Source organism: Dioszegia hungarica (genome assembly GCF_025882075.1).
Source record: "Dioszegia hungarica strain PDD-24b-2 chromosome Unknown MKK02contig_25, whole genome shotgun sequence".
In the NCBI taxonomy this organism is placed as follows: Eukaryota; Fungi; Basidiomycota; class Tremellomycetes; order Tremellales; family Bulleribasidiaceae; genus Dioszegia; species Dioszegia hungarica.
In genome coordinates this window covers 1-23,824 of record NW_026515779.1, presented here as the reverse complement: position 1 = coordinate 23,824, position 23,824 = coordinate 1, and the positions used below count along the sequence as shown (strand labels likewise).

The window sequence follows — 23,824 nt, the reverse complement described above, 5'->3', positions numbered from 1 at the left end:
TGTCCGTCCTGACATCTCGCAGCATCCTCGACGTCGCTACTCTCCCGTTCCCCCTCGTCCCGTACCTCTACCACCCGGCACCCCCTTCCGCCTACTTCTCAATCAGCCACCCTGGGTGCGCTACCGCAAATGACGCATAGCACAGCAACATTGGGAAGCCGTCGAGCCACGTGAAGAAAACCTCGTGCGTCATCAGGTAGCCCGACCATCCCTGCGCCAATTCAATCGACCGATAAACGCCTCGGACGTAGATCATGGCCGAGGCAAAGGCTGTACCGATAAGCAACAGCTTGGCTTTCCGGAGACGACGCGCGCGGTCCGCGGCAGTGAGACCGTGTACCGATGCGGGGATGTGCTTCTCCGCGTCCGAGCCGGCAAGGGGAGGGGTGGAGGGGGCGACGTCCTCGGCGGTCTCGACACCGGACCAGAGACCTTGGCGGTCGAGCGACCGGACGCGACGGGCATATGGGCGCCGAGAGATGACGCGAGCGATAAAGTCCACGGCGAGGATGGAGAAGATGGTCATTGTGCCGAGCTGGACGAGGACACCGGAGAGCACTGGTGATTAGCGTGATATGGACGAGTAAAAGGGGGTTGGCTTACTGATTCGGGTGGGCATCTGAACATTGTTACCGGACTTGGCGCGGACCGCGGCGAGACCACCACCGATAGCTTGGAGGACGAGACAGACTGCGTCGGCCGTGACGAAGATGGCGATGTATGCTTTGGGCCGAAGTAGGGAGTATGCGGGTCCGAGGGTCATGATACAGTACCCGAGGACGGTGTATGCCCAGGCTGAGAAGAACGCTGGACCGAGGATTAGACTGAGTATCAGCCAGGTCCATCATTATAGGTGAGGACTCACCAGCACATCTGCATGATGAAGGGGTTGGAGTTGAGCACCTTGTAGTGACTCCATAGCCTGCCCGCCCAACCTATAATCTCGAGGATACCTCCAGGGATCAAGGCCACAAAGGCCACCCAGTTCCTGTACCGGACGGCGATACCGCAGTGGACGAGAGTGATCACTCCGAAGACGATACTAAAGGCCAGGCCGGGGGCGAGACTGGGCGTATAGTCGTACGGCGAGCGCACTTCGAGGTAATTGGTGATGGTCGCGGCGGCCGCGGAGGCTGTGGAGGAGGGGGTAGCCATGATGCGTTGAGCGAAGCGTGTGTGGCTCGCTGATGCTGTGCTGTACGAGTGATGAGCGAATGAGTGGGGAGAAGGGAGAAGGGTGACTTATAACATGAAGGGGAAGGATGGGTCCGTTATTCGGGCAGTGGGCACAGACTTTCCGGCTTGGCCGAGTAGTGTTACGTACACATCCGAGAATTCCCCAAAGAGGCAGGTGTTTCATACCCCGCACTAGTGGCGCAGATCAGGCACGGCATGTGTTCCGGGGGTTTCAGGGGTCAGCTCGTGAGGTATGTATTTCCAGCAATGTGGCCGCGTGGCACTGTGGCAGCCTGCAGGAGTGTGAGTCGGCTTTCGGCACTAGATGGCCTGTCAAGGCGGTCTTCATCCTATCACTTGACAAAGACTAGAGAGCAGCGTGCCAGTGCAGCTCCTTTGGCGTGTTTGTCTCTTGCTGTGCACCACATACTAAACGTGTCTCGCCTTGACCAAGGATCCTTCGGCAGCCGCACAGCACAGTTCAAACGCGTGTCGCCTGCTCAAAAGATCACCATCCCTCGGTGTCCCATTTGGGCATTGGATGAGGAGTCCATCAGGGCGGCCAGCTCTCACTGCCACTATCTTTATCACCACTCATACCGCACTTTGGCAAGCCACTTCACTAGTCTTCCGCCCTGACTAGACTACACACAATCATCTAGACGTCAAAAACAGCGAGCAGCCCTGAAAAGCCACCACGATGCATGTCGAATATCCTGATTCCATCGCCGATGCGATCGAAAAGTGGTGGGACACATGGATAAATCCTCGGGAACCAAGTGGCTGCACGAGGAAGAGAGACATCGAGCACTCGAACGATGTCGAAAGGGCATCGAAGCGACAGCAAACTCAGAGGCCCTACAGCAGCACCGGCGAGACCTCGGATGACACTCACACCCTCAAATTTTCAGAGGGGCCTCAGGATGAGAACGCCATGGGGCAAGTGGAAGACGAGGATGCCTGGCCCTCACGTGTGGAGGACATGCAGGATGAGGTACAAAGGTGGCTTTTCTCATGGAACGACATAGGAAAGTCCACAGAGGGTCTTCGTGTCCCAGAGACCCCAGGGCAAGATCTGTGGCAGGACGACGGGTACTCAGGAGAAGGTGACACGTTGTGCACGAATGGAGATGGGCAGCACGTTGTGGAGGGAGACTCGACGTGGGGTTTTCCGAATCCCGAAGGTGCTGAAGGCGGTGCTTCCATCCCGCAATGTCCGAGCAGCAATCACCCAGGAAGCCTCATGCAGAGTGACTCCACAGGGCAGACTGGCGGCCTCATCGGATCCCAGCACACCGCGCAAGATCAAGTCCGGGACGAGCTCGAGGGGGATGACCGAGCCCAATACCATCTTCGCTATCTGGTGCCACACGGATGGAGCTCGCATACTGCGGCAGAAGCTGGATACCTACTCATACCCGGATATGGCGACAAGCGCAAAAGCACTCCAGCTTATCTGCTTCTTCACGACCCCTTAGACCCATCAATGCATTTGGCCGATAGTTGTGCGACGGCAGACGACAAGATCCGTTGCAAAATTGCGGGCTGCCCTAGCTATATTGACATGTCCGAGGAAGATACTTACGTCGCGCGTGGGTCGAAGCTCTAATTCGGCTGATATCAGACCAGGAACAGTATCCTCGTCCTCATCACACGTACATCACGAGAAGGGCATGCCCGACCAAGCGCACCGTGGACTACTCGTGCCTCAACTGCGCCATCAAGAAAGACAAGGCATTTTCCTCCTGCACTTCTGGTCCCTGGATTCGAGACTGAAAAAGTAGATGTGCTCTCGACCGTCATGCAGCAGGTATACGAGTCACGACCAAAGTCGGTCGTTCGGGTATGAACCATCCCAGACCCAGACGAAAGCGAGAGGGCAGCGATAGACTGATACGCTGGTGTTGTATGGAGACCTTCTTGTGTGGCGTGTCTGAATATCGTTCTGATTAATCTCAGCGCAGGGGCAAGCCGCTACGGCCGCAGTGAACCTGTCCGCCACGATGGATCTGCCACAGGCCACTGACCCGGACCGCCTTACGGCATATCGCCTAGCTGATATAACCGGGACTCGGCCATCTCTTCCCCACTGCCCCACATCCATCTCCACTCAACTCACACCATGCCGCCTCACATCTACACCTCCTCCCTCCCTTCCCCTCCCCTCCCCCGGCAGTCCATCTTCCACCACCTCTTCCCCGAGCTCGATGGCGCGTGCGACATCCCTCCCTCGACCCCGACGCTGATCGACGGGCTCACTGGCAAGACCCTCTCGCGCGAGGATGTCCGGATCCAGGCTCAGCGCTTAGCGGGTGGACTGCACAAGCTGGGTCTAAAGAGGGGAGACGTGGTCGGTGTGGTCGGAACAAACAGCCTCGAGTGGTGTAATGCGGTCTATGGGAGTTTGGCGGGCGGTCTACGCGTCTCGCCTATGAACTACGCATAGTGAGTTCTGGACTTGACGTAGCTGAGATAGTACCCCGCCAGAACTGCTACACCAGCTGAGCCACTCCGGCGTTTCTCTGATCTTTGTCAGCCAGGATGTTCTCCCGACGCTGCTCAAGACGCTAGAGCTCGGGCGGACCAAGGGGTTCTCGGTACCTTCGGACCGGATCATCCTGCTCACTCCCGCGAAAGTGGAGGGGTACAAGTATATCGAGGAGATCTGGGCAGAGCCTATAGAGCCAGAACGATTCGAGAACGGGGACGAGCACGAAACGGCCTGGCTCTGTTACTCCTCCGGAACGGTATGTCCACCCTCGACCGAGCTGATGGTAGACTGGCGTGGCCAAAGGGGTCGAAACGACACACTACAATATGACGTCCCAGCTCCAAGCTGTCAATGCGGTCTATGAGCCCCTCAAGCGCGGTCAGGACGTCGTGCTCGGCTATCTCCCCTTTTCGCACATGTACGGTCTCGCTCTTCTCGTCCATCAAGTCATTACCGTCGGCGTGCCTATGGTCGTTCTTCCCCGCTTCGAGGAAACGTCCTTTTTCCGCGCTATTGAGCGGTACAAGGTGACGTGGATGCTCATCGTCCCGCCGGTCCTCGTCAACATGCGCAACTCGACCCAGGTGGACAAGTACGACTTGTCGAGTCTGAGAGGGGCGCTGAGTGCTGCGGCGCCGTTGTCGGAGGAGCTGTGCCGCGCTGTCGAAGCCAAGGTCAAGCCCTTGATCGTCAGCCAAGCTTACGGTGAGTTCTGGCATTCCAAGTCTGATTGCAGGTCTGACCGAAACCTCTCCCATTTCCCACTACACCCCTCTCGAACACGCACGCGGCCGTCAGTCCAAGATCGGCCGTCTCATCCCTACTTTTCGCGCCCGCCTCGTCGACCCCGATTCCGGCGAGGACGTCGAGATTGGCCATGCCGGGGAGCTATGGCTCCAAAGTCCCAGCGTCATGAAGGGGTACTATCTCAACCCGGACGCCACACGGAATACATTCAGCAGCGAGCAAGAGGAGGGAGGGAGATGGTTCAAAACGGGCGATTCGGCATGGGTGGACGAGGAGGGTTTCTTCCAGATCGCTGATCGCCTCAAGGAGTTGATCAAGTACAAGGGATTCCAGGGTACGTTGGGCGTCCGAGTAAGCTGACGATAGTCGCGCCAGCGGAACTGGAGGCGTTACTGCTCACTCACCCGAGTATTGCCGATTCGGCGGTCATCGGTGTCCACTCGGAAGAACAGGCGACGGAGCTCCCCAAGGCGTTTATCGTCCCCAAGGCGGGTGTGGTGAAGAAGGGCAAGGAGGCAGAGTTCAAGGCGGAGATTGTGAGCTGGGTCAAGGCAAAAGTGGCGAGTCACAAGCAACTGCGCGGCGGGGTGGAGATTATCGAGGTGGTTCCCAAGTCGTGAGTACTCAGTATGGACTGAGCTGATAGCAGACCGTCAGGCAAGATTCTGCGCAAGAACCTGAGGGCGAATATCGGGTTCGTGGCGGGTGGGAAGGGACCAAAGCCAAAGTTGTAACACATCTGTGCCCAAACATGTATGTCGGATCGGATGAGTATGCACGATCCAGAGCCCAGGACTGACTTGCCTGATGATGAGAGGGAGAAGCGCCTTAGCCCCGATCAGAACGGGCACTCCGCAGTCAGTCGGCGCTGAGTGGTACCGCGTGACTTCTGGTTGGCCGGGAGTCACGTGATGGGTGGAATCAGTACGAGGCACGTCCAACGTGAAAGAGTATGGTGTCTCAGGCCCAGTCGATAGTCGCTCGCCATCCGCAAGCGATACATGAGCATGTCCTTACGGCTCAGGCGGTACCTGCACCCCACCCTCCTGCACCAGCCGCCCATATGCCTCGACCCGCCTGTGTTTGCCCAGGTTGAACGTCCGCTCTTTGCCCTGATTACACTCATCCAGATCAATCGTAGCGATCACGAGCTCGTCCTCCTCAGTCTTGGACTCGGCGACAATATGGCCTTCTGGATCGACGATCATGCTCCCGGGAATGAGAGGGTGGATGCCGTCGTCTACCCCTGACCGAGCGGCGGTGATGCAGAACACTGGGATCAGCGAGAGGCCCTTTGGCGTCGAGGAACCGGAGGAGATCAGGGAAGGGGATGAGATCAGAGGCTCACTGGAGTTGGTATAGGCATGACATTGTATCACCACTGCTATATCAGCTTTCGCCGGTAGAGGAAGACAGGACGAAGCTCACGTTTGTGATGAAACTGCTTGTCAGCTGTCACATCGCCTCGACTAGCCCGGACCACTCACCATAGCCTCTGCGTAAGCCTTCTCACGCGAGATATTCTGGTCCCCTCCCCATAGCTTCGGCGCGTACGCAGTAGTATTCTGTCCTATCAGTCCAGTCCCCGCCCTCTCTGACCAACCACTCACATAGCCGCAACAAAGAATCTCGACACCCTGCAGTCCATAACATCGCCACCCCTCCGCCCATCTCCGATCATTGCAGATCAACTGGCCAATGATGGGACTCTTTCCGCCTGTTGCCTCGGACTTGAGCGATGTGGCTCTGAAAGCAGGGAAGCCGAGGTTTCCGGGGAGGAAGTAGCGCTTCTCGAGCTGGTTCGTTGTGTCCGGTTCGTAATCGAAGGGCTCGACTGTTCCGGGCAGATGTACCTAGATATCAGCTGAAGACAAAGAACCTACTGCGTTGCTTGCTCACCTTGCGATATTTTCCCAAGACCTCGCCTGTCCCGCCAACGTAGACAGCCGTGTTGAAGCGCTCGGTCCCCGTATCCTCCCCATACCCAATATGCACGTCCACCCCCAGCTCCCTAGCCTTCGCAAAGAACGCAGCAACGTTCGGGCTCGCCGTCACGCCCTTCTCGTCCTCTTGCTCAAAGTATGAAGCAAGTTCAGCCGCGTCCGGGATATAATAGCGAGGGAAGAAGGTAGTGAAGGTGGTCTCGGCTGAAATTTTAGCTCGTCACACACGGAGGAATGAGGATGATTAGTGCTTGAGCTTGGAAAACAACATACGGAAGACGACAAGCTGGACACCCTGCTTCGCCGCGTCCTCTAGAAGGGCGATGAGGCGCGCGAGGACCTCTGAGCGGGGCGTAGAGCGGTGGACTGCTCCGACTTGAGCAGCGGCAACTTTAATGAGACGGGTCATAGTGTGTGATGATGGGTGGAGGTGAGCGTGCAGTCCAGCGTTGATGTCCGTCGATATCTTCTCATCTTACCGGTCCCAGCGTGCGGACTGCTGGGAGCGGCGCCAGAACAACTCCCGAAGCCCTCGCCGATAGCAGATAGAGCAAAGCGCCGCGGCGAGCACCAGGCGAAGAGGCTGATAAGGCGGCGGCTTGGCTAATTCATAATTGGCTCATCCGACCTTCCGGCGGAACTCGGGCCGAGAGGTGGTCGACCTGGTCCACCTTGTGTTTGGCTCTTGCTCTGATCTTTATGAAGGTCCTGTCCTAACTGGCCTCACAAGATCGATCAGCATCACTCACCATGCCCTCGGCTCCTGCACCTATCGTCGTCCTCGGCGCAGGCATCATCGGCCTGACCACCGCCGTGCGACTGCTCGAGTCCGCCCCTGTACGCAAGGGCAAGATCCCGGTCCATGTCATCGCGGACCATCTCCCCAATGACCCGCTTGACGCGCGGTATGCTTCAACAATAGCCGGAGCCCATCATCTGAGCTTTGCGGATGATTCGGATACGCGCCAGTCCAAGGCGGATCGGAGGAGTGAGCCTGGTCTCACCCAATAGAGAGAATGAGAGCTGACAGGCAGCGTTCGAGGTGATGTATGATGAGTGGCGGAAAGAGGGGGAGAAGACGGGTCTGATGCTGCTCAAACAGACCGAGTTCTATGTGGGGACGAAGGAGCATCTGAAGATATATGAGCAGCATCCCGATGTGAGTCGCATCTAGATCAAAAGAGGGAGGAGCTGATTCCAGTTCATCATCAACTCCGTAGGGGATATGAAGCTCTCATTCCCCGCCGACCACTCTATCGCCTTTACATCCCTTACCATGACGCCCCTCACGTACCTCAACCGTCTCCTTGCACGGATCTCCAGCCTCGGCGGGCGGATACACCGGGCGCACCTCCCCTCCCTCTCCCATCTCTCACACACCGGCATCACCTCCCTCATCGGGTCCGCCCCGAGTACCGTTATCGTATGCACTGGACTCGGAAGCATCTCGCTCGGCGGCGTCGAAGATACGACTGTCTATCCTACTCGGGGCCAGGTAGTCAAAGTCCGAGCACCATGGGTCCGGAATGGTTTCACTCGGCAGCTTGGAAGTCTGGACGGCGGAGAGGGCGGCGAGCGGACGTATGTCATCCCCAGACCGGACGGGGAGGTGATACTAGGTGGAACGAGAGAGGAGGGGGATTGGTACCCCTATCCCAGGGAAGAGACGAGTAGGGATATACTCCGGCGCGCTCTCGAGATCTGCCCGGATCTACAGCCGGCCCATCAGGTAGCGCCTGCTCTAGCGGTGTCCGGTCCGCCTTCGCCGGAGAAGGTCGATGAGATGAAGACGGGAGAGGAGGGCGCGCTGGATGGGATGGTCGTCACTCACTTGGTGGGGTTCAGGCCATCGCGGAAGGACGGAGTCAGGCTGGAGCGAGGGCCAGAGGTGAAGCTGGAGACCGGTGAGAGGGTCAAGGTAGTTTACAATTATGGGCATGGAGGTGCCGGATGGCAGTGCTGCTGGGGGTATGCAGAGAGCGCGGTGGATCTCGTACTGGCTGATCTGCCGGCTCAAGCAAAGCTGTGATGCATTCTTTTTTTGGCTTCTGCTGCAGACCCACACCGCGCTCGCTGAAGGGAAATCCTGACTCATCCGCTCTTCGTCGCTTGACGGCGAGCGGATCAAGGACAAGAGAAGTGAAGCGGAGTCGTGCCTGGAGCTGGAGCCAAGATAAGGTTTGGCTGCCTGCCTTCACTTGGCGACTCAACATCTTCATTCCCATTTCTACCTCTACATCTACCACCATGGATCCACATCAGCAGCAGTATAGTGGGCCCCCCTATCCACCCACTCATCTCTCGCACTCGCCAAGCGACTCATACCCTTACCCACACTCGCATCAGGGCTATCCCCCACTCCCTCCCCCACCCCCTCATACCGTCAACAACGCACAGGCCGGCCCATCTTCATATCAAGGCCCGGTCCCACCTGCAGTGCCAGCTCTACTACCAGGTAGTCGACCGCCACGGTCTCGCAAGAGCCGGCCATGCGACCACTGCCGTCGGTCCAAGTCGCGCTGCGCGATAGGGCCCGGAGGTCCCCCCTGCACCATGTGCAACGATACGGCCCGAGCCTGTACTTTTGACTTTGCGCCGCCTCCGCGCCCTGTCAAGCCGAAAGTTGTCGATGCGACTGAAGAGTCGATAGGCTCGTCAGGGCGGGATATGGGCGAAATGGCGGAGGAAGGGGGGACGGGCAGTCCGGAATTGGGGAGGAGAGGGTCGGAGGTGTATTCGCCGGCGCCGGCGCAGAAGCGGGCAAGATGGAATGCTGTTGCTTCTGGCTCGGGATCTCAGCGGAAGGAAGAGGAAAGAGGGGAAGGGACCGGGAAGAGAGCTATGAGCGGGCTCGATATCTTGACGTCGGCGGTGCCTTCCTTCGACCACCTGGCGAGCTCAAAGTACGACCCGCACGGTGAATCACAATCACCCTCGCTGTTGGCTGAGGATCAGGGAGCTGATAGACTCAGTATTGACAGTCGTTCTGACGGATGACCTCTTGCCTATTGCTGATCCCAATGATGAGGTGCCGGCGGGCCACGGGGAGCCACACGTCAAGCAGATTGTGAGTTCTAGAGCCGTATGCCTCTCTGGATGACATAAAGCCTTGACAGGCAACACACAGAGTGCGCCTGAAGAGGGTATCGCTAATGGACAGTCGTCTGACCCATCTCGACCAATCTTTGTGATCATGAATCCCAAGGCGGATAGTGAGTGATTCTCTCGGTCTGACAGCGTTGAGATTACCGCTGACACTGTAGCTTCACAACAGCCTGTTCCTGGCGCTGTAGCTCTAGGCCTACTGCGAACGTTCCTCAGACATCACCCTTCCGAGTATACCGAAGCGCATCTCCTCGGTCTGTACCACGAGCACGTCCATCCCGCCCTGCCTATCCTTCCAAACCTACCTACCGACTCTCTTTCCCCCGCACTGCTCGCTATGGTTCTCACGACGAGCATGTCCCATTCATTCGATACGCGCAGTATCGCCGCCCCGAGCTACGCTGTGCTAGAGGCGGGGAGCACGCCGTTACCAGAGAACAACCTTGCCGGGGTGGCTAGTGCGGTATTGGAATTGGGGGTACGACCCGTCAATAGTAGTCGTTCTGCGTATATCTTGCTTGCCAAGGTTAGTCTTTGACCATGACAAGAGCGTACGGGAGGGAAAGCGCTGACGAATAGACGGTAGCTCTGGCGCAGCTGCTTGGGATGCATCTGAACCCCCTCAAATGGGCGATACCTCTCTGGGAGCAAGAGCTAAGGATACGCCTCTGGTGGGTATTGGCGATACATGATGCGTGGATGAGCTTCCGTACGTCATGTATCTTCTACATTTGTACTTCGCTGACCGCTAGTCAACTCCCGGCCGGCTCTTATCCAAGCCAACAACAACTCCGTCCCCCTCCCGACCTTCTCCTCCTTATCCGAAGCGGGGTGTACATACGGCTCCGCCTCGAGCGACTCCGCCAAATCTTTCATCGCGTCCTGTCGGCTCGGACTGCTCGTCCGGCGACTACAGAGCAACGTGTGCACACTCAATGTGGTAGCGAGCAAGAGTAGCGCAGAGAGGCGGGACGAGGTATTGGCTATTGCGAAGAAGGCGGATGGGCTGTATGATGAGTGGCGGGCGATTGCAAGTGGGACGAGAGCAAGAGCTACTGGAGTCAGTGAGTGTGGAGAATGGACAGAGCTGACGTAGACTCCTTCCTGATCCACCTTCTTGGATTCAGGTGTATGCTTCGCCGGATCCATCTCGAGCTGGAATATGGTCTCGGCTCAACGTTCACCCCTGGCCCTGACGTACTCGCACCCTTTACAGACTGCGTCAACTTTGTTACCCGCCTGACCAGGGAAGAGTGTGATGGGTACTATCTAAATTGTGAGTCCTCATTGACCATCACACCGGGTGGCTCTCCGACCGCTTGACCAAGTCCGCGAGGGTGCTCGCTGATACCTCTAGACGCCTCGCACATCCTCTCATCCGTCACTTCCTCACTCACCCGCCTGACCCTCGCCTCCGCCTCCACACCCAACCAGCCCGCAATGGATCTCCTCGCATCCCTCGTTCGAGCCCTCCACCGCTTTCAGACGGAGTACAAGTGGGACATCGCCGTCCCAGCTCTCCGGCGCGCGGCGGCGGTCGAAGCCAGACTGAAAAGTATAGGGGAGCACGAGGCGGTCGTCACTGCTCTTCGAGGGGGTGATATCGCGACCCCCTTCGATCTGGATGCGGTCTTGCAGAATATGGTGGCGGGACCGGCGCCGGCGGTAGAGACGGAACCGCAGTTGGTATGGGATTGGAGTGGGCTGGATTGGAATTTCGGGGATGTGATCGGTGCGGATCTGGGAATGCCTTCTGGACCGATCTAGTCATGGATCTATGCGGGACTCTGGTTGTGCCTATTCAGATCGTTATATGCCCGGCCCGTAATTCCTGCATAAGACAGCTGATAACACAAGTGGGAACCAAATTCACAAGCTCTCTTGCCGCACACTGGTACCATAGCTATCTAGAGGCTCTGATCATGCCTACCAGCATCTCCACCCCTCCTCTTGCCCCATCTACAACCCTGACACTCTTTCCCTTCTCCTTGGCTGCATCGATGACCCACCCATCCATCCCGCTCATCCCTGCACACCCCAAAATGATCGTCCCCGCTCCCTGATCTACCAGCCTCCCCGCTGTTTCCCTCATGCCCCTCTCCACTCGTGCCTGGTCCCCATCTTGCAGCTCTGTGATCGCCAGACCGGACGTCAGGACCCCGGCGAACCGCGTAGATGAGGACGAGCCAAGGAAGTTGGCGGTAGCCAGTACGAGGTTGGGTTTATCGCCTGTTCCAGTGGCAATGATCCCGAATGGCATAGGCGTGAGGAGGGCGGACGCGACCCCGGCGTGGAACATCCCAAGGATTGGGATAGTGCGGTCAGGGTGGAGGGTGGACAGGTGATCGGAGAGGGTGGAGATGAGGGGGTGTTCCGAGAAACAGCAGATGAGGACGCCGTCGACTCCTTCCAGAAGACCTGGAGTGAGCTCCGCCATACATGCAGAGGTGGAGGATGCAGCTGTGGCGGCGTTGCTGATCCCCACCGGCCCGGAGGTGGGGTTCCAGAAGTGGAGGGAGGTCTGAGGAGGCGGGTAGGGGCTGAGAGCGGAGTGGAGAGCGGAGGTGATTGATGAGGAAGAGTTGGGATTGATTATGAGGAGCTGATGGGGAGTGGGGTTGGTCATTTTGGCAGTGAGCAATGAGACGGAGGAGGTAGTGACCTTGTTGTATGGAAGATCGCAATGTGTTATGTAGGCGCAGCGGAAGTCATCAGAGATATCGGCGCGACGGCTCTTCGGTCGATCGGGTCCGAAGGTACCTTTGGCCGTCCTTTGGCTCGTTTCAGATAAACCTTATCTCCTCAGCTCCTGCTATGCTGTGACTGGTCGATTCAGCTTGGTCACTGTCGTCCAATCACCTGGTCACCTTCTCAGGCTGTCCACGAGGTTGGGCGGGCAAAGCCAAGCCGCCCCGACATCTTATCTTCGCCGGTGGCCTTATCGGCAACGCCTTCCGGCGCCGGCTGGCCTCTTGCTTCCGCCAGTCCAAGTGCGGGGCAACTTTGTCTTCTTCTCTACTCACTTCAAAGCTCCATCCACAACTCTACCATCCTCATCATACCGTCGAGTCCTAGCTACCATGTCGAGCCCTTTCAACTTCGATCTGATCATCAAGAACGGTGTGGTGGTTACTGCGGCGGTAGGTTGTTCTCTGCACATTCCTTATCCGTGCCTGACTAACGGCATCAGGATGAGACCGAGTGCGATATCGGTGTCAAGGATGGAGCTGTCGTCTGTCTTGCTAGAAATCTGCCTATACCAGAGGGATGTAAGGTCATAGATGCAGAGGGAGGTTACATCACTGTGAGTAAACTTCTTCAGCGCGAGATCGAAAAGATTGAGCTGATAGTCAGCCTGGAGGAGTCGACTCGCACGTCCACATCGGCCAATCCGCCTCGAATGCTCGGTCCGCCGATGACTGGACGACCGGTACCCGCGGTGCCCTTGGCGGCGGAACCACCACCGTCGTAGCCTTTGCGGTACAGGCCAAGGGGAAGAAGGTCATGCCTGCCGTTGAGGCGTACTATGAGCTGGCGGATGGAAAGGCGATGTGCGACTACTCGTTCCATGCTATCATTACCGACCCAACGGAGGAGGTGGTGAGGGATGAAGTGCCCAAGTTGGTGGACTTCGGAATCACCAGTGTCAAGGTGAGTCTTCTCGTGTCAAAGAGAGCTTGAGCTGATGGGCAGGTGTACATGACGTACCCTCTCATGAAGCTCGACGACAAGCAGATGCTCGATATTCTCGCTGCTGCTCGTCAGCAGGGTATCACCACCATGGTCCACGCCGAGAACTCCGAGATTATCAGTAAGTACCCGTTCCTCCGTCCAGATGCCCGCGCTGATCTCCAGACTGGATGACGGATCGTCTCCTCAAGCAGGGAATGACCGAAGTATGGCATCACGGTACCTCCCGCCCTCAGCTTGTCGAGGACGAAGCGACCAACCGCGCGCTCGCACTCGCCGAGGTCGTCGATGCGCCCATGCTCCTCGTGCACGTCAGCGCCAAGGAGGCGACGCGGGCAATCCGCAAGTCCCAGACGAGGGGGATGCCGATCTACGGCGAGACATGTCCGCACTACGCTCTCTTGACCGCCGAGAAGATGGAAGCGCCGGGCTTTGAGGGGTGAGTCTCTCTTCCTGGTTGATGAAAAGTAGCTGATAAGCAGGGCCAAGTGCGTGTGTGCTCCACCGATCCGGTCTGACCCGCTCGATAATGAGGGGATCTGGGAGGGGCTCTCGAACGGGACGTTTACGGTGTTCTCGTCAGACCACGCGCCGTACAACTACCACGATGAAAAGGGGAAACAGGCGAGTCTCTACCGGTAGTTCTGGGCCCTAGCTGATCCTCCAGCTTGGCCTGATCAACAACCCTACCAAGAACCCTCGAGGCAACGTGAGTCAACCTAATGTCCCGGCTGATCGCCAGTTCAAAAACACCCCGAACGGCCTGCCTGGTATCTGTACCCGTACGCCTCTGCTCTGGTCCTACGGTGTCCTCAAAGGTCGGATCTCTCGTCAGCGCTTTGTCGAGCTCAACTCGTCAAACGCTGCCAAGCTATACGGTATGTCCCATCTACCCTTACCATTTCCTCTCCCTATCTCTCCCTATCTCTCCTATCTCTCCCTATCTCTCCCGTCCAGGTCTGTCCTCATCTCCCCTGTGCTTCTCGGCTGGTCTTGCTCCGCTCTCCCGCTCGTCCAGAACCCGAGCTCCGGCTGACCCCCAGGCATGTACCCAAAGAAGGGAACCATCCAACCCGGCTCCGACGCCGACTTTACAATCTTCCGCTCCGACGCCGCCCGCAAGCCCTCCATCATCACCCAAGACCGCCTGCACCACGGCGCCGACTACACGCCGTACGAAGGCATGGAGGTGCTGGACTGGCCGAGGCTGGTGATCTTGAGGGGGCAGGTGGTGTATGATGACGAGACAAATACGGTGTTGGCGGAGGCTGGGACGGGGCAGTGGATTAAGAGGGGGCTGAGCACCTTGCCGTGAGTATCTGTATCGGTCTGACCATTCAGCATAGGGGTAGAGCTGACTGAGCAGCGGTCCGAGGGGAACGTCCAAGGCGTGGATGAATGGGTTTGATCCGCATAAGATCTAGGGGACGTACTTGTGCTATGCATATAGATGATTGACTGTGTACATACGTCCAGCGAGTCGCTTGGATAAGTCTCGACTCTGGCACAATTGAGGCCGGAGCGGCACGCGGCCAGGTCAGATACGCCATAGCTCAAGGCCTCCGGCATGTATAGACAAGCTGACTGGGATCTTGAAGCAGACATAGGCTGTGAAGTGTCGACGTATAGTCAGGTCGCAATAGATGCAGAGATGTACAAAAGAGAAAGCTAGTAGAACTCCGGTGAACTGCTGGTTCTGTATGACGTGTCAAATTTATCGTAAGCGTATCAACTGTGAAACAGCTATGAAACACATTCCTCATTCCGTTATGACGAGGCAAGACTGCATGACCGAGACACTATTCACCCACTTTCCCAAACAACTAGACAACGTATCTAAAGCTATCAAACCCATCTGACCCCTATCCCATTTCCATCTAGTACTTCTTCTCCTCCCCATCCAAATCAATCTGATCCACCTTCTCATCATCCCCCTCGGCATCATGCTCCACCACCGACCTGACATCCTCGTACCTGTACGGGAACACCATGTTGAGCACGATATACACCGCCGCCGAGACCGTCACGCCCACCGGCCAGACACAGCAGTAGATGTAGCTCGCCTCGATCGCGATGCCCATCTTTGCGCCGCCGATCTGACGGATGAAGCCGGGGAGGGTGGGGATGACGCCGCATACAAACGCAGCGACGGCGCGGGGGTTGAAGCCGTGCCAGTAGAACTGCTCCGTTCCGGGACCAAGGCGGTACATGGCCGCGAGGTTGAGACGGCGCCGACGGACGACCCAGAAATCCGCGAGGAGGACGCCGCAGGGAGGACCGAGGAAGACAGAGTAGCCGGAGAGGAAGGCGGTGAAGGAGGTGGCTGAGTTTTGGATGTTCCAGGGGGTGGTAGCGAGGGCGACAATGATAGTTAAATATTGTCCGCGTCTGATATTTACATATTTTGGAAATGCGAGCATCAAATCGTTCGCGACCGCGGTGGTGTTGGCCGAGATGTTGGTGGCGATGACCGAGAGGCACCAGCAGAACGCCGAGAAGAACATCGGCGCCCTATGCATGAGTATGCTGATCTGGAGGGGGTTCCAGGTCTTGACGCCGTAGATGACCTCGGCGGCGGAAGAACAAATTACGCCAAGGCAGGCACATAGGGTGACGAGGATCGTCAACGACACGATGTTGGTCCACACAACAGTGCGAGGGCTCTTGGCATACCGTGTGAAGTCGGCAACTGAAAGTCAGCTCCGTCCTGACGAAGAGAAGCTATGTTGTTCCGAAGGAGGCTGCGGATCTTGGGATGCAGATGGAGAAGGCGGACTTGGAAGCTAGGGGTGTAACTTGGAAGCAAGGGGTGTGGGGACAGGTTTATGGGGGCTGAGAAGCGATTGGAAGAGGCTGACTCACTGTTAAGAGCAATGGTAGCCTTGGGAGCAATGGCGCTACTCATAGCAGTAAAGAAGACAACGGCGGCAGGTACGCCGGTGGTGATGTTGGTCTCCTTGTTGAAAATCGGACCAAAGCCCTTGGCCGAGCCGACCGCCCATCCAAACATGGCGAATCCGAAGATGGGCATGATGATGACCTTGACAAGGAAGAGATAGCGAAGCTTGGGCATCCTGGAGGTCAGCATAGACCAAGGGAAGGAAAGGGAGAGGAAGAACGCACGGGATCCAGAGCAAAGGGAGCTGGATGATGTAGAAGATGAAAAAGCAGAGGAGCTGGGAGGATGTGACATTGGCGGAGGCAGGCAGATAGTTGGGGAAGGTAGCGAAGCTGGGCCAGATAGCTCGGATCATGACCTCAACGCAAAGACCGCCTTGGTAGGTCTAAACGTCAGCCGAGATTTCGTCAAGTTGAAACAGATTACGCACCTGGGTACCGGCCCATACGATAGCAGCGACTGAGCGACAGATAAGAGCGATGAATACACCTCGCTGACCGAAAGACGAGCGGGTCATGACGGGGAAGTTGACACCGTAGACGCAGCCGACATAGCCATTGGCAGCGTTGGCGCAACCGACGAGGAAATGACCGAGGAGGACCGCGCCTATGGTGGCTCCGGGAGAGAGACCGGCGGCGACAGCAGAGGAGGCGACCTGGTACTGCGAGATACCGAATGCTTCAGCGACTGCATAGTCAGCAACGGTAGATGACAGATGTGATAGATGGAGGAGTAGGGTTGAGTGTGAGTCGTGAGTTCGATCGAGGCACGAGGAATGAGGATTTGCTGCCCGCCACGTGGAAAATGCCGTAAATTCTCTCGCACAGTCTTTCCTCCCCGCTCCATCTTTCTTGCTATTCGACCTCCTTCTGCATGCTGGGTAGATGGGAGGGGACGATGGGAGGGGTGGACGGGAAGAAGAGAAGAACTCGCCCCAGTAACCGAGAAGATGGACCACTCCCCAGGTTCTCTCTCCTCCCTCAGAAAGCGGTTTGATGGGCAGCATGTCCGGCTCGACTTCGATCTCCTCTCCGACTTTGCTGCCTGGGACGTTGACGACCGAGACCGTCTTCTCTCGGTTGATCCGGAGCCGGAACTCGGACGGTTTGGGCATGGTGGGAAAGCGCATGTCGAGCGAAGGTGGCGGTGGGGAACGGAGGGAAGGGGGAAAGATTGGAGAGCGAAGGGGTACGTCGATCACTTGACCATACTTATACATGCATCGCGACGCTCCCTCGCTGTTCGCTGGAGAGGAAGCCGAGATAAGGAGCGGAGCAGCATCGGCGAAAGAAGGGGAAGAGACCAGGCCGAACTGGACTTACGGCAGATTCTAGCTCCGAAAGATAAGGTTGAATTAGCTTATCGCTTCCGTTTTCCTCCTTCGCCTATTCGCCAAGCGAGTGGGCCACGGCGACGAGGACGGCGAAGCGTATCCTTCGTCTTGCATCCTTCCCTCGCCGCGGGAGTCCGATACGGCGCCGGTGGGGTGGAGGGGTGGAGGCTGTTCCGGATGGATGCTGGATGAGTGACAGCTGATACGCTGACTTGTACTGAAGCAGCTTGCTCACTCGCCTATACCCGACACTCAAGTCAACCTCTCAAGCTCATCACCTCAACTCGCCTCCCGTCCACCTCAGCACCTCAGTCCCGTACCCATACCACCATGTCTCCCATCGCTATCGACGCCCAACCCGTCCCCTCCCACGTCCCCAGCAAGACCACCCACCCCGTATTCCACCAAACCACCTCCGACCTCCCCAAGAACCCTCTCGAGCGGACATGGCGAGGCGACAAGGAGGGCAAGCTCCGTATCGAGGCGTATCCGTCTTTCATGAACGCAACAGATGAGGCGGGGCTGCTCGAGAAGAGGCAGTGGGTCAGGGAGCACTTGGCGGTTGCGTTCAGGTTCTGGGGCAAGATGGGGTATGGAGAGGGTATCAGGTGAGCTTTCAGCGGTGAACAAACTGACGCCCAGTGGACATATTACCGTTCGTGACCCTATTTTGAGGGACCACTTCTGGATGAACCCCTTTGGCGTCCACTTCTCCTCCATGACTGTGTCGAAGCTCGTGCTTGTCACTCCGGAGGGGTTTGTCCACCCCACGCTCGGCGCTCAGCGGCCCATCAACGTGAGTCTTGATGCTTCTCTGCTTTGATCAGGCCTTACGATCGACTCTACCTTTGAGGCTGGAGCTGACCTGCAGATGGCCGGCTTCTATATCCACTCTGCCATCCACCACGCTCGTCCCGAGGTCGAAGCCGCCGGTCACTGTCACTCGCTACATGGCAAGGCTTGGTCCACTTTCGGCCGCCCTGTCGAGATCACCACTCAAGATTCGTGCCTCTTCTACGACAACTTGGCGGTGTATCATAACTTCGGCGGGATTGTAAGTGCCCTTCCTTCCACCCCGCCCCTCCCTGTTTTACCTAACATCTGGTTGCGTGCCCTACCCTCCTGGATCCAGCTGACATACAGGTCCTTGCCGCCGAAGAAGGCGACAACATCGCCAAAGCCCTCGGACCCAAAAACAAATGCTGCATCCTCCAGAACCACGGTCTTCTCACGCTCGGCCATACGGTCGACGAGGCCGCCTACCTCTTTTCGGCGCTCGACAATCAGTGCAAGGTCCAGCTGATGATTGAGGCGGCGGCGGCGAATGGGATACAGAAGACTGTGATTGATGATGAGGATGCGCAGTTTACTGCTAATACTATCCAATAGTGAGTTTGCGCCAAGTCTAGGTGAGGGGTCGTGCTGATCACTTTCCTTCTTCTGCTCTTCTCATATACAGCCATGAAGTAAGTTACTCGTCTGGGTGGACTAGATGTGGGGAATGATAGCTGACCCGCAGAACGTATACTTCAACCTCAACCCCGAAGTCCAGCTCATCCTGGAGCGCGAGCCGGGAGTTCTCTTGTGATGGATCAAATGTCTCGGGCTTTCATCTTCTCTTTATCTTGTACTTGGGATGTAGCCTCCTCCTGCGGCTCTTTGACCTCGCAACCGAGACTCTGAGTTTACTTTATATTCACTGACAAACCTGACGTGCATGTATGGGCAAGATGGCTGACTACTATCGTCAGGTGATCCTCGAGCTCTGGCGCTGACGCCGCATGCGCTGAGCTCGTCCTCTCCGGAGACGCGTACCCTGCGTAGTTCCGGTACTCCGCCTAGCAGTCGACGACGATGCCTCACCCCTCGTTGGCCTCATCTCCAACATCCTCGTCCCGTCTTGAGTCTCCACCGTCGTTGCACCCTGATAGCTCTTCTCCAGCTGCGCATGCACCTGCCGCAACGTCTCCGCCTCTGACAGGCCGGATTCGAGGGTAAAGACCTCGTGTCCGCTCTTCCAGTCCTGCAGCGCCAGGTCCTCCCTTGCTGACAGCTTGATCGCCTTGCGGGCTGTGTCTGACTGGGATGAATCGTCGTCGGTGGGGATAGCACGCAGCACCTCACCCCATTTGGTGAGGTCACCCGGTGTCAACTGATACATGCTGGGATTGAGCGTGTACGAGGCTTCACTGCCAGGGAAGCCCCGATCGAGGATGGCGGTGATAGTCCTGTCGTCTTGCTTGTTCCTCCTCGCCTTTGCCTTGGTCCAGATGAGTCTCTCTCCGCCGTCGGTCAATGCGAGGTCGGCACCGGCGTATGAGGTCTGGTGCTGTGAGAAGCCCGCGAGGACATTCGAGGCGAGACTTCCGTGCGAGGTGAATGGACTTCCTGTGACGGTCCGAGGATCATCCGCAGTCGGTACCTCGAGGCCCTTGTAAGTATCTTGCCTCCTGCCGTTGCGATACCTCAGTGTAATGTACTTGTGTGTATCGTCCTGTGCAGGACTGCTTCGAGAAGCGCCATCGGCACTAGAGCTCGCTGACGCTGGTACAGAGCTCACGGTACCGGTGCTCCCGCTCCTACCTGTGCTTCTGGTTGAGGCTGACATACGGAGTAATGTGAGGAGGTATGTAGGGGAGTAGTGTCGGGGGCTTGGGAGGTTATGAGGCTGCCTGGAAGTGGTTGGGGTAGAGTAGGATCTGAGAGCATTATGTCAAGCGGGAGGAGACCGGAGGCATGCTCGAGCTTTTATACACCCTGCCCTGCCAAAGCTGACACGCAGATGAAGCTAGATGTGAAGGGTGGCGCAAGGGGTACCACACCAAAGGACGACAGCTCTCGGCCTTTCCAGAATATTCTATGGCAGTTCCAGCAGCGCACTCCGACCAGCGCTGCACCATCGCGGGACAGCCTAGCTACTTTTGGACACACGAGCATCCCTCCAGGCTCGAGCGTTACCGGCAAGGCCTAGAAGGCGAGCCGACCGAACCAGGCAGGAATGATAGTGCAGATCTATGGGTGGCAAATACGTCGTTCTGACAGCTTAGCAGCTACTGCTATCGATGTACTCGGCAACGGCGTCCTGCAGCGAATCCATGCATGACGATCCTTCCCGATATGATGGCTGTATGACCTCACTGCGCAGCGGAGGATACCCGAATCACCGTCGTTCCATCGCTCAACATCACGCCTTGCTCGATCGCTGTGTCGAGGTCCTCGCGGAGACCCGCATGCAAGCGTTTCACGAGGTTGACGAGTGCAAGTCCCTTGGGCTTCTGACCAGGCACAGTCAATGAGCTGGGCAGCCATTCTTTCTGTATCTGTCGCTCCAGCTCGGATAACTCGTATGAGTAAGGGCCGTGGCCGCTCGGGACATCAGAACGTCGGATCGGAATGACGGTGATCCTCCTGTACCATGTTTGGTTCCCGCTCCCGTCTGGCTGGAGAGATGTCGAAGGGTGAAAGGTATACCCAGAAGTGCTCCCCTCGATCTGAAATCCGTCGCTGAGGACGATGTCGATCCTGGCCTTCTCAGGCTCTCTGGTCTGGGTGAGTTTGCTGAGTTCGCCACCCGGTACCGTACACTCTGAGTTGGACTCCCTGTAGTGATGGGAGATGAATCTCGCGAGCAGGTGTGAGGCGTAGATGGTGCCTGCAACGATGCTGGTGGGTTTCCCATACTCCGCTTGGTGAGTCGCGAGGCTGTCTGCGACCTTGATATTGCGGACTTTGTGCTTGTGGTCACCGTGCAGATACGTCAAGTGCACGATGCCCGCGGGGACTGTGTTGACCGTAGAGCCGGTGGGATCGGCGGTGTCGGCCATGCTGTCGGAGTGATGTTGAAGATACGGATTAGTGCTATCACCGAGTGAACAGAGTCGCGCCGGACTTGCTACTGTGAGTGATCTGGGGGAATTGAAAGAGGAGGAGGGCGCCGTGCTAGTCAAGGCACATGGACGGGAATGACGTCCGTTAAATATCCAGGGAAGGACACGGAGAAGCACATAAAAGGAACAAGGCAGATAACGCTTCCAGCTCATTCCATATAGCTCCCCATCGACAAGCCAGCAGCCTGAAGCGAACTACCTCTCTCGTATAGCATTGGCTGGTCGACAGATTCACAGCTGACTCGGTGGCGTATCCGATTCACTTCGTGGTCAGCAGTAAGAAAGATCGTTGACATAAAGATGACGAGTCTCGGGAGTATCATTCATACGCAACGCAGACCCGAAAATGTATGGATCCACTCGCAGCTGACAGGAGATCACGACTGGAACCGGAACCTCGCTGTGGATATGGTCTGGTTGTTGGCCCAGTCCCGCGTCTTCCGCCGGATTTCCCTCTGCAGAATGCGCGTTGTGGTGAAAAAGGGTGGAAGCCGGGTGATGGCTAGCGAAAGAGAGGAGATCGAGGTGAACCAGGGAGGACTGGCGCACAGGAGAGGGGTATGAGAGGGATACGAGGAGTGTGCCGAGCCGTATAGATGTCGATGGGAGTAGCACCGAGTGTCGAATGGCCAAGCTGCAGGTGAGACAGAGCAAGAGCTACATGAACATGTATGTGGCTAGTGCTATGTACGGTGCTTGACGATCTATCCAACGCTTAGCCATCCATGGCTCTCGTCAGCCTCGCCTGTGTGCTGTGCACGGACCTCCTCATTCCTCGTTGTGTGGCGGAATTGTATCAAGCCTGCGCTTTCCCCACAACCCCCTCTCACTTGCGGTGATGACCCCATCACCCTGAATGTCTCCCATCGAGGGAAAGCGCTCTTTCGGCTGCCTACCAATGTACCATACCTCGCAAGGGCAGGCTCTCCATTAGCAACGACCTCGATGTCGAACAGCTCAAAGGCTGTGCGCAAACTGATTCCGCTTCGCCGCTCTCGGTCGCAGACTGATGCGGTACTGGATCTAGGGGCTCTTCCTTTCCATCTACTCATGGTTGAAGTACTCCTAGTCGTTACTGCCAACAGACCATCCATTTGGCTTAGTGTGCTTGACGCTTGTTCGAGTACGGCGAGTCCAGCTGGGATTGGCTCGCTCCGCCTCTCGAGGTGTCTGATCTGGCGTTGACAGCTTTTAGCTAGTCAGTGCTTCGTCAGTTATTGAATTGTGACCATAGTCAGTTGAATAAGGACCAGGGTACCTATTGCATACTCTGGCTGGCATCTATTGCTACCATTTAACAATCCTTGGGTGCCTTTAGGCTGGGTCTTTGCTCTTCTTCTGGAACCGCTCGTGAGGGGGTTTCCAGTTCCTCCCCTTGTACCCGCCTCTGATGTCAGGAATGGGCAGTGACTCCCTCGACCTCTTCAGTTTGTTCTCCATGCTCTCTTGAACAATGGGCACCTTCTTGACCTCCTCCTTCGGCGCGGCGACAGGGTCGTAAACCACCTTGTACCCATAGAGGCCTAGCACTCCATCCATCGTCTCGTGCTCCTCCAACGCCAGCGCCTGGTGATCCACCGCCATGATCGCCTGACAGTCCAGACCATGCTCGTTGATCTCCGTGGACTCGGCCCACTGGTTGACGTTGGCCAGGTCGACTTTCCGGACGATGTCCATCAGCTCGTGCCTGAGCCATTCCACCTCGACGATTCCCCGGCGGCATCCGTTCTTGTTCCAAAAAGGGCTCAAGACCATCAGCTCCTTGTCATTCCGGAAGTAGCGGTTCTTCCGGAAGTCCTTGGGGTTGCGCAAAACGGTCCCTCCATTCGCATGGAAGTGGGGCTCGAAATGGCAGGTGGTTCCTTCCGGGTGTAACTCGGACGGTTGAAATTGGAGAGCAGGAGGTCCCCCGGTAAGCACCATTGAAATGCAGAACGGGCAACCCCACTCCTTCCTCTTCCTTTCCTCCTCCGCTTTGGCCTTGTCCGCCCTCTGCTGAATAGCGGCGAGGTTGGCCGCGGCTTTGGCTTCAGCGGCGACAAGCTCTTCCGCTTTCTCGCGCTTGTATCTTTCGAGGATGCTTAGTCCAGACTGGACCTTCTGATCTGCGCCTGAGTCAGCATTCCCGATCCCATTGTTTTGAGTAGTGTCAGCCGCACCGGGATGGTTAGGTGGGTTAACTTTATCATCTCTCATCTCCGACCAGGGCTCTCCGCTCTTGCGAGCTTCGGGCATAGCGGTATCCTCTGAGGACATTTTTGAGTTTGGGTTTGGGTTTCTTGGGTCCTTAGCTCTGAAGAGAGTTCCCGGTTTTGATGCAGCAATGTGCTTTGGGTGTGACTTTTGGGAGGAGGGATTGTAGGAGTATGAACTGTTGTTCCCCTTTCCCCTCTCACTTGCGCTCTGCCATTGTGGCTGAGCAGATTTTTCGTCTGCGGTGACCACGCGGTCACTCCATCTCCGGCTGTCCCGGACAGATCTTCGGTCTATTCTTGGCTGTACTCTTTGATCGTTGTCTCCTTCGACTTGCCCTTCTCGGACTTGTCGTAGGGC

The 23,824-nt window shown here is 57.1% G+C and overlaps 11 protein-coding genes across 11 annotated transcripts; 6 read left to right on the top strand and 5 right to left on the bottom strand.

Annotated features, from left to right (window-relative positions):
* Positions 1-91: 91 nt before the first annotated feature.
* MKK02DRAFT_30059 (RTA1 like protein-domain-containing protein) lies at positions 92-1,155 on the bottom strand (the record flags this gene model as incomplete). Its single annotated transcript, XM_053087963.1, has 3 exons — positions 92-558; positions 604-824; positions 866-1,155. 3 exons carry the CDS (start codon positions 1,153-1,155, stop codon positions 92-94), a joined length of 978 nt encoding a protein of 325 aa, XP_052941962.1.
* Positions 1,156-1,876: 721 nt separating this feature from the next.
* MKK02DRAFT_30058 (uncharacterized protein) lies at positions 1,877-2,952 on the top strand (the record flags this gene model as incomplete). Its single annotated transcript, XM_053087962.1, has 2 exons — positions 1,877-2,768; positions 2,801-2,952. 2 exons carry the CDS (start codon positions 1,877-1,879, stop codon positions 2,950-2,952), a joined length of 1,044 nt encoding a protein of 347 aa, XP_052941961.1.
* A 346-nt stretch (positions 2,953-3,298) lies between these two features.
* On the top strand, positions 3,299-6,499 carry MKK02DRAFT_35267 (putative AMP binding protein; the record flags this gene model as incomplete). Its single annotated transcript, XM_053089131.1, has 7 exons — positions 3,299-3,621; positions 3,653-3,923; positions 3,955-4,372; positions 4,404-4,748; positions 4,781-5,030; positions 5,064-5,097; positions 6,422-6,499. The coding sequence occupies 7 exons, from the start codon at positions 3,299-3,301 to the stop codon at positions 6,497-6,499; spliced, it is 1,719 nt and encodes a 572-aa protein (XP_052941960.1).
* Positions 6,500-7,107: 608 nt separating this feature from the next.
* Positions 7,108-8,386, top strand: MKK02DRAFT_20090 (uncharacterized protein; the record flags this gene model as incomplete). Its single annotated transcript, XM_053086193.1, has 3 exons — positions 7,108-7,354; positions 7,392-7,516; positions 7,559-8,386. The coding sequence occupies 3 exons, from the start codon at positions 7,108-7,110 to the stop codon at positions 8,384-8,386; spliced, it is 1,200 nt and encodes a 399-aa protein (XP_052941959.1).
* A 524-nt stretch (positions 8,387-8,910) lies between these two features.
* MKK02DRAFT_40480 (uncharacterized protein) lies at positions 8,911-11,229 on the top strand (the record flags this gene model as incomplete). Its single annotated transcript, XM_053091114.1, has 8 exons — positions 8,911-9,274; positions 9,330-9,424; positions 9,518-9,569; positions 9,621-9,988; positions 10,042-10,171; positions 10,215-10,526; positions 10,559-10,738; positions 10,820-11,229. 8 exons carry the CDS (start codon positions 8,911-8,913, stop codon positions 11,227-11,229), a joined length of 1,911 nt encoding a protein of 636 aa, XP_052941958.1.
* Positions 11,230-11,365: 136 nt separating this feature from the next.
* MKK02DRAFT_20723 (Asp/Glu/hydantoin racemase) lies at positions 11,366-12,088 on the bottom strand (the record flags this gene model as incomplete). The annotated part of the gene is made up of 1 exon (XM_053086306.1): positions 11,366-12,088. The coding sequence occupies one exon, from the start codon at positions 12,086-12,088 to the stop codon at positions 11,366-11,368; it is 723 nt and encodes a 240-aa protein (XP_052941957.1).
* Positions 12,089-12,542: 454 nt separating this feature from the next.
* Positions 12,543-14,576, top strand: MKK02DRAFT_35264 (Phenylhydantoinase; the record flags this gene model as incomplete). The annotated part of the gene is made up of 9 exons (XM_053089130.1): positions 12,543-12,602; positions 12,653-12,766; positions 12,817-13,113; positions 13,156-13,273; positions 13,318-13,591; positions 13,635-13,790; positions 13,867-14,030; positions 14,196-14,463; positions 14,519-14,576. 9 exons carry the CDS (start codon positions 12,543-12,545, stop codon positions 14,574-14,576), a joined length of 1,509 nt encoding a protein of 502 aa, XP_052941956.1.
* A 453-nt stretch (positions 14,577-15,029) lies between these two features.
* Positions 15,030-17,165, bottom strand: MKK02DRAFT_19934 (NCS1 nucleoside transporter family; the record flags this gene model as incomplete). The annotated part of the gene is made up of 5 exons (XM_053086177.1): positions 15,030-15,841; positions 16,015-16,226; positions 16,276-16,436; positions 16,482-16,738; positions 16,964-17,165. The coding sequence occupies 5 exons, from the start codon at positions 17,163-17,165 to the stop codon at positions 15,030-15,032; spliced, it is 1,644 nt and encodes a 547-aa protein (XP_052941955.1).
* A 549-nt stretch (positions 17,166-17,714) lies between these two features.
* On the top strand, positions 17,715-18,972 carry MKK02DRAFT_30053 (arad-like aldolase/epimerase; the record flags this gene model as incomplete). Its single annotated transcript, XM_053087961.1, has 6 exons — positions 17,715-17,992; positions 18,027-18,180; positions 18,256-18,438; positions 18,528-18,772; positions 18,844-18,850; positions 18,904-18,972. 6 exons carry the CDS (start codon positions 17,715-17,717, stop codon positions 18,970-18,972), a joined length of 936 nt encoding a protein of 311 aa, XP_052941954.1.
* A 159-nt stretch (positions 18,973-19,131) lies between these two features.
* On the bottom strand, positions 19,132-21,208 carry MKK02DRAFT_40475 (uncharacterized protein; the record flags this gene model as incomplete). Its single annotated transcript, XM_053091113.1, has 2 exons — positions 19,132-19,815; positions 20,549-21,208. The coding sequence occupies 2 exons, from the start codon at positions 21,206-21,208 to the stop codon at positions 19,132-19,134; spliced, it is 1,344 nt and encodes a 447-aa protein (XP_052941953.1).
* Positions 21,209-22,585: 1,377 nt separating this feature from the next.
* MKK02DRAFT_40474 (uncharacterized protein) lies at positions 22,586-23,527 on the bottom strand (the record flags this gene model as incomplete). Its single annotated transcript, XM_053091112.1, has 1 exon — positions 22,586-23,527. The coding sequence occupies one exon, from the start codon at positions 23,525-23,527 to the stop codon at positions 22,586-22,588; it is 942 nt and encodes a 313-aa protein (XP_052941952.1).
* Between the last annotated feature and the right edge of the window lie 297 nt (positions 23,528-23,824).